The following is a 15,975-nucleotide window of genomic DNA, read 5'->3' as shown; positions in this document are numbered from 1 at the left end:
TTGTATATTCCACTGGTATTCAATATGATTAACTTAAACTCTTTACTGGAGATTTCTTCTTGTTCACTGTGTTTAACAACCTCTAAGGTCATGTATTGAATTGAAGCTATAGCATTTCCACACAGGTGGAGAAAAAAATACTCTTCACCACTCAACCACAACCTGGTCAAGAATTCAATAAGGACAACAGATATTATATTTAAGATAGAAAGTTAACAGGAATAGCAATGATGCTGCAGAAAGATTCCTGTTTACTGAAGCTGCCAAGAGGGATACCTTGCCTTTAAATGATGAAAGCAGAATTTTAGTGCCATTGGGTTTTTTGGAATAACATATCAAAAAGTATGAAGATGAAGAGATGGGATGGATAAAGGGTGTACTTCTGGCAAGGCATGCACAAGCTCTGCTGTTTCACTCATTCTCTCCTATTAAAAGTCTTCTCAAAACTGGTCTGCAATAGAGCTAGATGTTAAATCCCAAACCAATTTCTGTAACATATAGCCTCATTCACATCAGTAACAGCGAGTCACCTAAAGAACATCTGCAGAAAAAAAATGAAGAATCCTTTAGAAAAGCTTATATATAGTTACAAGAACTGTATTAGAAGGTACACAAGTAAGCTTTCCTCACTGCTGTTTTTGCTTCCTTTATAACTTCTTCCATACTACAGATGTGGTACTGAATATTAGTGAGATGAAAGCATCCTTCAAAAACCTACCTTTAAGGTAACAGCATGAAGTACGGAACATCTAGCCAGTATTTTGACTGAATGAAGGGCAAGTCTGGTAACATGTCTTGTTGATATCTATCTTACACACCAGCACAAGAAATCACAGATCACATCTGCTGACCAGCAGTAAGGAAAAATATTAACACATACTCTTCAGTACAAAGGTATCCACTTCCAGTTTTGACAAAAGTCACTTACATTTCTTGTATACAAGTGACTTTCTGGAGACTACCACTTTTCCTTCACTGTTCCTACCTTAGGATTTCCATTCTTTAGGATGTAGCTTCTACTCTTGCCTACGTGACACCCTTCCTGCATGTTCCTTTATACAATGGGAATTCTCTATAGCCATTTTTCTGCTGTCTTATGTTGCCAGGGCAGCATAATGTTGCCAGAGCAAAGGTGCCAGAATCCATCTTTAACTAGTAGGTGTCAAAATTAACTGCTCTCTGGCACTCTGACAATTTCCGTAATTATCTTCATCAGTCAAGTAGTGTTCTACTTGACTAGCTCTTGATTGTCCTTAATTTTATTAAGAATCTCCAATAACTATTTTTATAAATTAAAACTGCATAGGTGGGCTGAGATGTACTGAAGTGATTTAAACTGCAGTGGCTAAAAATTGGCACTGTGAGCCACGCTACTTGGCACTTTCATAGTCACTGAAAGCATATGAACATGCACATTGACAGACCAGTAACCAAAGTAACATTTTTCAGAAACTAACATGACTGTAGATAACTACAGCAGATTTTCCTTTTAGGCACTGTGGGTCACTGCCCGCCCTTGTATCACAAAGGCCTGGGCATGGTACAGTCTCCTGCTCTCCTTTTATTTCCCCAGTGGCACACCTAGCCTCACCAAATGACAAGTTGCAACATGGTGGAACCAGCTGCCAAAATACTACCTCTCCAATAACCATCTTCCTAAACAAGTTCCCTTTGTCTTTCTATAAAGGGCAGAATCTGGCCCTCAGCATTTCAGGTTAAATAGGCACCTAATGAAAGAAGGTGTCTACTGAATGCTGGAAACAGGCAGAGAAGAAGTCAGTCTGGGATGCAAGAATGGTTCCTCATAGTGTTGTTTTTAAATATTCTAATAGCACAGAGGAGAAACTTTCATTTTCTCCCACTTTTGCAAATGCTGTGCTGCAATTTATAAGTCAGCAGAGTGAGAACCTGCTGATTTTGTATTCAAGTTCAACATAATGTTCTAAACAATATTTACACCGACACCAAACGTAATCAATGTAATTAGCAAAAACAGCTTGCTTAATGCTTAGGTTATTAGTATATTTTAAATTTAAGCATTATTAAGCAGATATTTCTCCAAAGACATTAATCAGAGTTTGAGGGAGGGATTAATGGAATCTTTGAAGTTAATTTTGAAAGCAACAGTAAGGATGTATTCCCCAAATCCTGTTAATTACTGTGCCAGGCATGACAAGTAATCTTTTTTCTGCAAGAAACAGGACTCAATCCTGCAAGAGTTATTTACAGAGGTAACTCATATGTGGACAAGTAGTTGTCTTTTACTTATGCAGATAACTAGTGCACTAAAGTTGGAACCACAGCATGGTACTGTGAAATTTAAGTTGCCTGTTAGGTTTCAGTTAGCGAAGGGCAAACAGGGTAAAAAACTACAGAATATGCCTTCTTACACCACTTGCCAAAAATTACCTCAGCTTTCATCTGGACATGGATGACACAGCCCATATCTTAATTACACCGAAAACTGATAAAGAAGAAACATCAAGATGACTCAAGAGGAATATTTCAATTATATAAAAATTGATTAAGCTAGGTGGCATAAATGAAAGTGACTGAGGTTAAGATAGTCTCCTTTTTTCCTTTCCTCTCTAATTTTTATCTATTTGTAGCATCAGACTTTGCAGTACAGTTCCAGAAAGGGCTGTTTTAAGCAGGAAATCTGCCTTAGAACTCATACTTCCCAGTCTAGCCTAATCTAGCCACACCTTCCCATCCCCAAGGTCTCAGCTGTTTGGATACAACTGTTTGCAAGGCCATACAGAAAAAAAGAGCACTAAAATTATTCAAGTTAAAAATAGCCCTTCAGCAGACCTGTGCTGAAAATAGAATCATTGAAATAATCCAGGTAAGAACTACAAAATTTGTTTCTTTGGATTATTTCAGTAAGATAGTTGCCATCTGATCCACAAACAGCTGCACAAGTCAAATGGAACAGCCAACACACTGCAAAATGGGGAGGAGGCACTGTAGTTCTGTTGTGGGAACCAAAGAGTCAAGTGAATGCTTGCTCTCCTGAAAACCAAGACATGCCATGCCTTGAAACATTCTACTTTTCCTTTTGTTTTTCCTTAAAAAGAGAGCAAGAACCATCATACACTCAAGGTTTGCCATTCCACAGGGAGTGCAGAAAATGCAATGTCCCTAACTCAAAAATAAAGTAAATCCAGAAGAAATTGTATTTCAGTCATAGAACCATGAAGTGCTGGTTGGAAGGGACCTCTGAAAGTCTCTAGTTCAACCTCCTCCTTGAGGGAGGAATATCACCAATTCTGGGTCAGATCAGCTCTGGTTTTGTTCAGCAAAGTCTTGCAAACCTCTAAGAATAGAGAATCCACATCCCCTCTGTGATATGTGCTAATTTGTTGCATCAAAGTGAGAAACAGCCTTGGGAACATCTTGTATTGTGGTATGTACTAATTTGTTACATCAGCGAGAAACAGCCTTGGGAACATCTGTGGGAACATCCTGTGGTGGGGGGCATGTACCTCACCTGAGATAACTGAGTTGAGCTAGCGAAGCAGCAATGTTAGTTTAGATAGCCTAATATGGCACACAATGCAGAGGAAGACTCCAGCCTTCATCCCCACGACCACCAGAGGGCTGAAGAAGACCCCCTAGCAACAGCCGGTGCAACCGCAGAAGTTACAGGAAGTGCCCTGTATACCCGGAACTGGAATCGCATATAAGGAGACTGTGGGGGGGGTTGCGCGCACCATTGGTGGAGCAGGAGACTCCCCRGCCGCCCAGCACTGTTTTGTTTACTTGTGACTTGCTCAATTATTTTATAAATTGGAATTTATGCAACCCGGCCTGAGTGGTTGTCAATTTGTCGCGTTTACCTATAACACCCTCTGAGTGACCTCTTCTAGTATTGCACCATCATCCTGGTAGGAAAGTATTTCCTTATGTCTCATGAGGACATAAGAAAATGATTTCAGCAGTTGATTTTATACTAATTAGGACTCTCCCAAAGAGCTGAAATTGTAGATGGATAAAGTTCTGGACAAAAATGATCTGGAACCTATGAAATTGTAATGATACAATTTTATTTTAAACTAAGTAATTTGATACATCCAATTTGAAATATATTTTGTTTGAACAGACCCAAAGCAATTTTTCAAGTCAGTTCAACATGGATCTGCATCTCCCTATGATGTTGCATTGTCTACTAGCAGTCTTTACTCTTCAATGGAGCAAAGTGTAGAGCTGAATGGGTATCTGAAAGGGTACACCCACACAGTCAAGGACTACCTAAACAGTTCTTGGACAGAAGCAGTCTAGTCATGTTCAAACAGCATACCTAAATTACAAGCCTTGACCACTGGGGCAAACAATATGGACAAATAACAGCAACCAACAGTAGCATCGGATCAGGAGCAAAACAGCTTTGGGGGGGTTAGGAAAAATGTTTGGATACAGAGGGTATTCTGGGTCCTAGTATTAGGATCCCCAGGTAGGAAGAATGCTCTAAACCAATTAAGGGGTCAAGCTCCTTGCCCAGGCATAGTATAACTGATTACTGATAGTGTTTTCATAACAAATATTTACTTTATATTTCATTCTTCCAAACCCTTCTGAAAGCCAGGGTAATTTAATTTGCTGAGATACAAACCCAGTTGTAATCAAGTTAGAGGCTGCCTTCAAGGGACAGCTTGGTTATTAATGGCAGAAGTCCACACTGACAAATTGCTTCATATCTGATCATACTGACTATCATTAAGACAGACTGAGCTTCCTCCCAGACTGCAGAGCAAAAGAAGTTCTGGTGTTTTTGCTGTTGGGGTTTGTTATTTCCAGTTCTACAATTTAAATTTGTTTTCACTTCCTTACTGTTTTCCATACATATTCCAGAAACAAACAGAAAATATTGTAGTCAGTTACTTTTGTTAGACTTTGCTAGCAAGTGACCAGCCAGGATTTGTAGAGGTATTTGTTATGGCAGTTTCCAGTTACCATACAAGGTAACTTTCTGCCTTCACCCTGGGGCAAAGCCTTCTGAATCTCAGAACAAGGGCAAGACAAAGCCACAAGGCTGTTCATGCATCACTACTCCTCAAACCCTGGGCAGCCAGTCTGCTCAGAGAGCAATTCCAAGCAGCCTCAGAGCCATTTGCAGTTATGACAATAACTTCTTTAGGGCTATTCCAGTAGCAGGGGATCACTGGACTGAGAGCATACTGCAGCCTTGGCAACGCACCATGCCCAGGGGCTGCACAGAGGTGACAAATCTTCTATCTTTGGCTCTGTGCCATGAGGAGATTCATGCAAGGGGAATCCTGAACTGGCTGCTGAAGCTGCCTTTATACTGGGCCTCACTTGACAGGATTTATCTCATTGTTCAAGTCTGTATTGAAATGGACCTGCTGAGACTTGGGGAGCTGATATGCTTGAAGTCCTACACAGCTCATAAAAAAAGCTGTCTTGGCACTTGGAGCCTAAACAGCAGCCAAGCTGTTAGAAATAACCCCACCACATTAAAAAAGAAAATGGACAGGGTGATGCCAAAAGGTCACTTTGATTACCAAGCATCAGGGACTGCATTCTTATGTGCTCACATACAGAAAGCAAAAGAAAAGCCAGCTCACCAGCTTCATCTGAGATCTGTCCAAAAATAGGGATTTCCCACAAATCAGAAGCTCCCCAGACCCTGCAGCTGTTCAGTGAAATTGATGCTCCTGTCAGCTTTGTTAACAGCAGAGAAAATAAGAACGCAATTTTCACTGAGCTGTTCCCATGGTCACTGGCCCCAGGACAAACCCAAGTTCATCTGGCCTACAAGTAAATATTCTACAGCACATGTAGTGCCCTAGCCTTGGAATGAGCCCAGGGGAACTTGGTCAGAAAGATTCAGCATAAGTTCCCACACCACACTGGTTTTCAAACAATGCATCTACCTCCAAACTGTTTTCTAATGCAAATTTGGTGAAAACTTGCAAGTTTCTTTACTCTAAACAGTCATCCTTCACCACTCCTTCTGTCTTCACTGTCCCATTATGTATTGAGCTCCATTCTGCACTTTGTTCCTTGCATATGAAGTGAAAGAAAAATGTTATCCAACTAGACATTTTCACCTTATTCACACATGGACATGACAACCTGCTGTTAGAAACGGACCCTAACATTTTTCCAGAAAATAAAGTCATGCATTCATTTAGTTAATATTCTAACAGCTAGATGTCTAATATCTAACAGCTGTGTCTAGATAGAAAATAGGTTCCTTGTAGAATTTTCCTGGAGAAAGCAGTTTAACACTCATTTCTTCCTTCTTATATCCAGCTGTGCTGTCTTGACACACTGCAGACAGACAACATCTACAAATTTAAAAGGTTTACATGACTGCAGAAGTTGTTGCTAGAATTCAGATTTGCAACTCCCATTATTTTTACCATTTGCAATATTAATGCTTGATCCTCAGTTCTGCATCTGCAGATCCATCCTGTAAGTCCAGTTACAGGATACAAGTGCACCAAGCTTTTAGACAAAGCAAGGAATAGCAAAGGCAGCATTCAGAACAAAAAGCCCTGTGAAACAGTGAGAGGGTCTCCTATAATCTTACCCAAGAGGCTCATTCAGCTTGGCTTGGATATTAGTGCTGCCCCATGGCTTGTAAAATGAGCTGGATTAACTGAAGGAAGAGTGTGATAACCAGCCAGGTCTTTAACCAGAATGAAGTTGGCTAGCCTTAGGCATTTGGCTGCCCTGCATGAACTGCATGTGTGTGCTGGCACATGTATTTAAAGTTGCCAGCTACAGTGTTTGCTTTCTTTTCCAGTGGTGAGTGTACATCTCAGATCTAAGTGCAGTCGTGATGAGTACAAAGCAGCTATGAAGCTTCATGGCTTGGTTCCCCCCCACACCCCTCCCCATCATGTGGTCTGCAGGAAGCTGCCTACTCAGCCATCTCCAGCTGCCTAGTGCATTCTTCCTTCCCCTTTCTGTGAAGTTAATACTTGTAATTTGCAGCCCTTTCCATTATCTGTCTCCCTTCACCTCACATTTCACTAATACATGTTTGGAATTCAAGAAGCTGGCTTTCAGTGTTATTCAGGTTTCTACCCTGAACACTACAAAGCATCTCTTCCACAGATAAAAGGAGTTGCTGGAACAATTTCTGCTAATGTTGAAATCATACTAAAACCAGCATCCTGAATATTAAGTTGTTTTCAGTTTAAAATACTAAGTCATGAGGATTCAAAAGGAAAGTACATTTTTTACAAGACAAAGGACAGCAAGAGTCCCATTACTTGAAGCATTCAAAACTAGAGTGTAGAAAGCACTAAAACCCAAATTAAAGATCTGGGTGTGTCCCCCACCCCCACCACACACACTTTTAAGTGAGACTGTTCAGTCCCTGTACCCCCACCCCACTTGGGCTTGAACACTCAAATGTATTTGCATGTTTAGCTAGTCATTGCACTCTGGTTCACCTCAGGCAGGCCTCTCTCCCTCACCAGATGAATTATGTTGCATCTGTATTATGGTGTCTRCACTTATCTTGTTTGGAATTGTTTGATCCCTTTTAAAGAAAAAGCACTTTGCACATCCAAAGGCCAACTCCCCCATCCCCAGTAGGAAAGGGGCACTTTCCTCCAATCAGCCCAACCTTGCCCTGTTGTTTGATGGCTTTGCTGAAACACATACAGCTTCTGAGATGCAAAGATACTGCAGTATGTGGGTAGTGGAACCAGTCAGGCATGACTCAGCTGAATGCATCTTGCTCAGAAACACCAGTTCACTGAAGCCAAACTCTGTGGGGGGAAAAAAAGCTATGAAACCTGTAAAAGCATCCGCACAAGTCTTCCATCATATGGTCCCAAGTGTTATTAGGTCCAGTCYCACTAAAATCCTTAAGAAATCAAGATGTCATCAAGTCTATGCAGCTTTGCCTCATCTATCTAGTTATCAACTCAGCACCAATTTAGGAATTATCATGGTTTTGACAGACTTTTCCTTGAAACTTATCTTCTCCTTCAGTCAGTATGCCATCAGCTTCSACTTCAATGCCTGGGAGTCTCTCTAGTTTCAGGTTCATTTAGCATCTCCAGGGCAAGATGCCAAGGTACCCAGACCAGTAGCGTCAGCTGGGTAGCAAGGCTTATTTTGGACATCACAGAACACATGGAGATGCAGAGCAGTGCACCCTCAGGCATTAGCAGTGGGTAGCCTATTTCCCAGTGCTCTGCTCAGTGATTTTGAACCTGGGCAGACCCCTGGCTTCCATGAAAATTCTTCCACCACATACAAAAATATGAGGCAGTTTCTGTGGATATAATGATGCCTCTCATCTAGGTCTACTGATTCCTACTAAAGATGCCAATTTAACAGGACTGTTTCAGCTGTCTCATTGATTTACTCAGGAAGGGCCTACTTCAACTCTTGTCAAGATTAGCTAGCTTTAACAAAGCAGTGCACTGAGAGGTCTGTTTCTGTTGATAGGCTCAGTCAACATTAGCTTGGGTATCTCTGAACTGTGCTGCATCACCCCCAGAAAAGATGCACCTAGAAACCCTAGAATACATCCAAAAATAYGCACATACCTAGCTAGGATCCCTACAGGTCTTCCTTCTCCTTTGCTCTCAGAATACTCTGAAGTTATGCTGTGATTCAAAACAACTTTCCCCTGCTCAGGTACCCAGCAGSGCATGGTTCTTCCAAGTTTTAACTATTATAAACTGAGCATTTGGTTCTCATTTCTCCAGTTCCACTATTTCTGCTTTCTAGTCTTGCTGGCACTGTCTGGCCTGCTGGCTCCACAGAGCAGCTAGAATCAAACCAGCCATCCAAAGCACATAGTGATAAATAAAGCTGGTGACAGACCAGCTCTACCTCTCTGCACATTAGTTAACCTATAGCTCTCCTACATGATGAYTCAGGGTAACCCTTCTCACCAGCGTGCTCTCTGATCAGGGAATCTTTAGAGTCCCCAGAGTCAGACGGAAGGATACTATCCTTCAACTTTATTTTCTTCTGTTTCTTACTCTTTGGTTCAAGAAAAAAACTAACATCATTCTGCCCATTGTCACACTAATCAGTATCAGCACAACCATGGTTTAGGATCCTGTTTCATGCACTACACACTAAAGGCAATAATGTAAGAACATTCATTGTCTGTAAAATAATGCTTGTGTCTTTGAACACTAGTTTAGCTGTAACTAGCCTTCAAGACATGTAGGCAAACAATTCTCATTTCTTCTTTCCTGAAATTTGTGTTTATTCCTYCAAGTTTCCTGCAGCTACTGCAAAAACAGGGCCAGATTCCACTTGATATAAATTCATAGATCATGAGCTATCACCAGCTGAAGACCTGGCATACAGAACAGTTGTCCAGCTTTATAAAAAGACCCGAGTAGAGTCTAGCCTGGTCTTAGAGGAGGCAGACATGGAGGATGGRGATAAATAGTGAACCCAAATGCTGTCATTAAAAGTAAGTTTTAAAATCTTAACTTTTCTGCAGCTGCTTAGCTCTGAGCATATTCCATGAAGATGGCCATTCGTTTTCCTACTAAGTGGCCTATACAATCTGCCTTTTTCATCTCTATTTCCATGAGAAAAGAAAAAAGTCATGCTGCTTTAGGAGGAGTCAAAGAAAGCAAAAAGGATTTTGTTATGTTTGCTTTAGCTTCTGCTTATCTGGCACATCTGTTTGTCAACCCAGTGTCCAAAGAACTAAGGAAAGATAAGCAGAGCTCTATTTCTTAGAAAAGAGAGACCACAGGTTATTCATCTTCCTTAAAAGAGCCTAGCTCTTGTAGAGAAAATGTTACATGGCTCAGACTGATTTTAAGCCTCTGCTGCAGCTGACAGGAAGAAGAAAGGCTATCTTCTCATGCACACAGCCTTCTCCCAATCCTCTTCAGCTGAGAAGTGGGTCTCATGAWTTATGTATCCAGCCTCAAAGCCTAGGCACATTAAGACAAGATCTCTCATATCAAACAGTTACAGAAGAGGTAAAACATGTAAACAGACATGTTTTCCTGGTCATCCCTAAAAAAGGCAAGACCAACAATAGCAAGTGTTGGCCTAGAAAAAAATCAAATCAATATCAATTCAAATCAATAAACACCAAGCAACCTTTTATCAAAGTGCCTGTTCCCACTGAAGTTAACTGCAACTGTAGAACACATTTCAGCATATGAAGAATCTAGTCAGTGTTGAAACTGTTGGAAGATGACCCCTGCAAATTTGCCAATGCACTACAAGTTTAAGGACATTTAACTGGAAATTAATATGCCTTTTTGACCAGGTATAATACTCCATTAACCCTCTACTGCAGTGCAAGATAGAATCTTCCTGTTTTATAGAYGCATCAGTTCTTGTTTTTTAAGTTCTTCTTTTATAGGGAAATATTAGTGTGCTGGGCTTCAGCTCTCAAAATTCTAACTGCCCTTTAAAAGTATTAAGTGTTGTTTGAATCTTTTGGCATTATATACATGCCAAGAAAACTAGTGTATTTCTTTCTAAACAGTACACCTGCCAGCTTCAAAATTAAGAAGCAATTCAATTCCAACCTAACTTTTAAGTGATATGTTATAAGATGCCTGATCCCACTGAAACCACACTGAGGGAAGGAGTAGGCAAAGTGACAGATCTAAAACTTATTGTTCTCCCTTCCTCCTTCCCTCCCTTTTGAGCTGCAATTTGCCACCCAGCTAATAAATACATGAGATAAAATTAAACTGATGCTCATGTGCCTTCTCTGTCCCACCCCCATCCTACAACAGATACAGAATTTCCTCCACCAACCTGCCATGCTCTTGCTGCACTATTCAGATTATACAGTTTTGTACTTATTGTGGGTATAAACTATTGGCTTCACTGAGGTTGACATTTGGGGGTCTGTCACAGCAGCACCTGAAAGATGCATACAAAACTGAGTCCCGAGAAGTCTAGCTGGCTCAGGAATCCCCTGGATCGCAAGCACCACACAAGAGAACACTAGCTCCTTTCAACAAATTTGGCATATTTCCCCCTACAAACACCTGCTCTTTGGTTTAGTGGTCTCAGGTTTATTTGTGTAGAGTCTCCACTTAAGTGTTTTAATACACCTAGTCCTAAGCATCAGTTCAGTGGAATATATTCAACTGAATTCAGAAGAGCAATCCAGGAAAAAATCCCACTTTTTCTATTTATCTACCTGAAATAGGTGAGGCAGCTTTGTTTTCAGACAGAAATTTCACTATATGCCTGTTCTACTCTTGGCCACGTTAAGACCTCCATCTTTGATAAGACTAAATAGCTGCTGTTCTGACTTGGATCATGGCACAAACTTGCTTGGCAAATGGATTGGCAGGGGTGGCTGGACCTTAAATGGTCTTCAGGAGATAGCTGGCTATGCCTTACATCACATCCCTCTCCTTCCATAATAGCATCCTGGTGAGAGGACTTGCGCAGAATGAAGCAGACACTCTGTTACTCTGCCAGCCTGGAAGCATCACCAAACCACTAGGCCATGTGGTATTAATAGYGCTGGAAACAGCCACAGCAGAAAATGCCTTAGTGATTAGTTCTGCCACCACTGCCCTCCCACCCTTTCTTCCACCCAAGGACTGGTGAAGCTCAGATGTCAAGAAAAAATCTTTGGCCCCTATATTAGGCCATGTCACATTCCCAGTGTAGCCCCCACCTTTGGTGAGTTGGCTGCCTGGATACCTTCCTCCCACTGAAAGTGATCTGAGCTCCAAGATAAGGACTCAGTACTTCAGGCTGCAGATGGGAGTGTTAGGTATGCCCCACAGGGTTTGAGGTGACAGCTCATCCCCCCAGGAGTGCTCTGCGCACCCCCATTACAGGTCAAGAACACCCTTCAGGATTGTTTAAGGTAGGCACAACATAGCAGTTGGTACAGGATTCAAGAGCCCCGAGGGAATATAAGTGAAAGGGAAAGAGCTTGCTGTAGCTCAAGGGAGAAGCAAGACCTAGGGTTCTTTGGATTCAAAGCCTGATGCAAAATATATTTATGCAGAAATCAAGCTCCCATCTCATCCTCCCCAATTAAGGGACTCTAAGAAATATTCCAGAGTATTAAGTAGAAAGTATTAATTACTAAGAATACTCCACAGAGTCAAGCACCTAGCTGCCCTCTTCTCCTATCCTCAGATTACATATTTCTGACCGCTTGATGCCTGTTCCAAAAGGAAAGCCAGAATGTTGTCTTGCTACTGTCCAGCAGCTAGGCTCCCCAAGCACATAAAAGCTGCTGGCTCAAACCCTGCTCTGACATCTTATGCAAATCAGGCCTGGGTAAAGCATTTCCTGTATCCAACTGCCTGCAGTGAGACACATCAGCRCCCTCAAACAGTATAGCACTTGGTATGGTTGTACAAGGTATTAAAGAAGTTCTCCCCTTAAATCACAGGTGCCTGAGGCATGTGGGTTAATTAGGTAGGTTTCCTGGATAGCTCTCCTGAAATTAAGCACCTAAATAACACTTTAGATATTGAAGGTGAACTCCTCCCCCACCCTAGCAATGCTACTCTGATTCTTATAATAAAAAGAAATAAATGCATCCAATGAGCTAATGCCATTCTGCACTGCTTCTTATGCATGTGCTTGGGCTAAATGCTTCATCCCTGAATCTGTGGAACAGCACCAGGGCTGCTGTTTCTGTGTCTGTAACAGCACACTGTTTACATGTATTCCTGCCCAAGCCCAGATCTGATTCTTAATGACAGCAGAATTATATTTAATACTGTAAACAAGTGTGGTCATAACTGTTGTAAAAAATGATTGTGTAATGAAATGTTTCTGTTGAACTTTCATGCCAGAGGAATAATGTCACCACAACCAGACATCAGCCAAAGTGTCACACAGTTCAATGACTGTTAAGATGACAGGATTCCCTGAGGTGGGTCAAGTTCATGCCAGTTTTGAGTCTAGAGGTTCACTGGTAGAACTACTGGTTGTGAATAATTTTGGCATTTTTTTAGGAAGCCATTATCCAGGATTACTTCCCCAAATTCACATTAGGAGACCAGAGATCATTAATGGAAGAAGGTCTGGAAATCTCAGAGGAGCTTACTGACAGTAGCTGATACTTTATGGCTTGGCCCTTCTCTCTAGGGTCACTGGAGCGAGAGGGAAAATACCTACTGATCCAGAGAAAGAGCTCTTTCAAACAATTATTTGAGGACAGATTTTCAAAGCTATTTCAACACCTAAAAAATGCATTTCAGTATACAGTGAGGTTTGAGACATTCCTGCGCAGCTGAAGTGAATTATCTCCTTCTAAAAACAAGGAGCATCAAGCACTAAGCAGGTTTGGACACTAGAAATACTTACTTGAGGTAAACTTATACCTCAAGTTCCTTGTAACTAGTTAGAGCCAGATTCTTCCCCTGGTAGACAGCTTCTTAAACATTTGCAGACATAAAGGAGAAAGTGTAGTTTCTTTGAAAAAACTTCTTCATCCTCCCTGCAAATAAGTTAGCCACTGGAAAAGAGAAGAGTAGTACAGTCAGACTGATGGCTACTTTCTATTATTCAACTTTCTCCACCAGGTTATTAGTAACCATTGCCATGAAGAGAAACTAAATAAATTTTGCTTGACACAGTAAAATAAGAATCCATGCACTTTCAAGCAAGTAACTTGAGGAATGTCAAAGCTCTCTTCAGAGGTTTCTACAGTGAATTAAGCTCCACGCAAATCTTGACAATTATAACAAAATAGAACTATAACCCCCCTTTTACTGTCCCAACACCATTCATTTAGAATAATCTCTCCATGGCTTTAAATGAGCCTCTTTTCAAATCACCCTGTTTGCAGATTTTCTGACAGATTAGGACAAAAAAAATTTTCAATTACAGTATTACAAGTGCAATTTACCAAGACCCCCATCCAGATACAGCAAACAAGTCTAAGGAGTTTGCATTTCGCAAGTCTTTTTTGCCATCAGTTTAACCAGTGTCTTTGCACTGAGGTGGTCTGGGGTGGTCCAGTTGCTTTTATCTAACTTTAGGAAAAAATATTTGGAGTAATAACAAAGAGGCAAGCAATAGAAAGGAGACTTTTGGAGCCATGGGTGATAAAYTCTCCAGTATCATCTGCTCAATGACAGTAGCACTGAAAACACTGATTGTAGTGTTAAGTGACATATACGCAAAAAGCTGAGTATTGCACCAGAGAGAAGGACAGCCCCAGCTCTGAGGATTTGCAACGAAATACTGTGAGGCACATGGAAATTATGAATAGAGAATACCAATGCTGATAATAGTGATGTTCTTGATGTTCCCTGGGACTTTTAAGAGCCACAAATTTAAACTAAGGGGCAGTTACTGAGTGAACACAGCCTGGCACAGGACTGTAACAAAATAGTGCCTAGCACTGTTTCAACAGGTACAAGAGCATATCACTCCTCACTGGAGTTTTTTTCCATATGCTACCTTTAAGTAGAATACTATTGCTGCATCTCACAGAACCTTTCAGCTACTGTGGGTGGCAGAGGGACAGCTGATGTAGAAAAGCTACTGCATTAACTCTGTCCATCCAGTCCAAATGGAGACACTAAACAGCCAAAGAAGCCCTGGAGATTCTGGTGCATTAAGCCTTCACTGCCTGATCTCAGCAAGCAGCAGGAAAGCAGAATAAGGATTTCCTCTGCTTTCCTCATCCAGCCTGAACTGCTAACCGAAATCTAAGCATCACCTCACACACCCCTTCACCAGAGGCCATTCTACAACTGCTCTTTGCCTCAGGTTTATACTTAAGTCACTCATTTAAAATACAGCAGAGTGCAACTCCCACATGACAGCTATAGTCAGAACTTACTGTGGCTCTTAATTTTAGCCTGGCTGCCAAGAAAGAAATACCAATTTGTCAAAGAGGCAGCTGGTCTTTTATAACAGGAAATAACCTCCAGAAATAGGTGCTGGATAAGACAATTACAACTATCTTTACTGATTTGGGATGGAAGAGTCGCACTGCAGAATTTGGGATTCTGCTAGCTGAACCTGCCTGACATTTGACTGCCTACATTTTCAAGTAGCAGTCTTACCTGACTACACTTAGAAATATTGGTTTTCCCCCCTGCAAACACTGCAGTGAAAGTTTTCAACTTATTCATAAGTACATGGTGATCCTTTCACAGTCAGTACTATTCACATTTTTCCCTTACTCATCATATGGGAGGCTGTAGCTATAGCCTTTCTCAGGATAATATTTCTGAAGTTTGTATCAACAGCCAGGCACAAACAGAGCATTTTTTCAAGTGAGTTTCAGTGTTTAACTTTCACACAGGTAAACTATCAAATCCTCTCTTCTGCATAGCAAGCCATTAAAAAAAGCATAATTTAAAGAGGCATTTAATAAATGCATTTCCACTGAGACACATTCTTCCTTCAAAGCATAAAATAAGCCAGTATTTCATGTTTCAAAGAAACACACACACCTGTGGAGATGCATTTACTAAAACATAGTTAGAGAGTGTGTATTTCAGATTTCATGTTCAGCAAACAGCTGTCTCACAGATCCACAAGCTGAGCTAGGAAGTACAGCAGTCTCATCAGGTTCTCAATGCAGCCACAAAGGCAATAAGTGCTTGGACCTTTCCAGCTGCACTTACAAAAGTAAATATAATATTTAACACCAAGTATTTCTCATACTCAAAATCATCTGTTCCCGTTAACTCCTAGAGTTAATTCAGTCAGTTATAAACAGCTGTGGCCCTCAGCTTTCACTCCTAAACAGGTTCCTAGGTATCCACTCTAACCCCCTGTGTCACTTTTTGGAGAAAAAACCGGCGGTGCCCCCTCGCACCGGTGGCGCCGCTCCCGGCGCGACCCCCGCCCTGCCCTGCCCCAACGGCCGCCCGCTCACCTCGCTCATGTCGCCCGGCAACGGCAGCCCCGCGTGCCCGCCCGCGCGCGCCCACCGCCCCAGCAGCCCGGCCGGCACAGCGCTCCCACCGCCCCGCACCGCCCTTTAAGAAGCGGCGCCCCGCGCCCAGCGTGGCCCGCGCGAGCCAATGAGCGCCGCGCCCG

The 15,975-nt window shown here is 41.7% G+C and overlaps 1 protein-coding gene across 1 annotated transcript in view; it reads right to left on the bottom strand.

Annotated features, from left to right (window-relative positions):
* Positions 1 to 15,876, bottom strand: part of PCP4 (Purkinje cell protein 4) — a 54,383-nt gene extending 38,507 nt beyond the window's left edge. Inside the window, exon 1 of the mRNA XM_026079154.1 lies at positions 15,812 to 15,876. Coding sequence (XP_025934939.1) covers positions 15,812 to 15,820 — 9 coding nt within the window. The 5' untranslated portion in view covers positions 15,821 to 15,876. The remainder of the gene's footprint in view (positions 1 to 15,811) is intronic.
* Positions 15,877 to 15,975: the final 99 nt, after the last annotated feature.

The sequence above is a fragment of the Apteryx rowi genome, unplaced genomic scaffold (genome assembly GCF_003343035.1).
Source record: "Apteryx rowi isolate R43461 unplaced genomic scaffold, aptRow1 scaffold_493, whole genome shotgun sequence".
NCBI lineage: Eukaryota > Metazoa > Chordata > Aves > Apterygiformes > Apterygidae > Apteryx > Apteryx rowi.
This window is presented reverse-complemented; position numbering and strand designations above follow the sequence as displayed.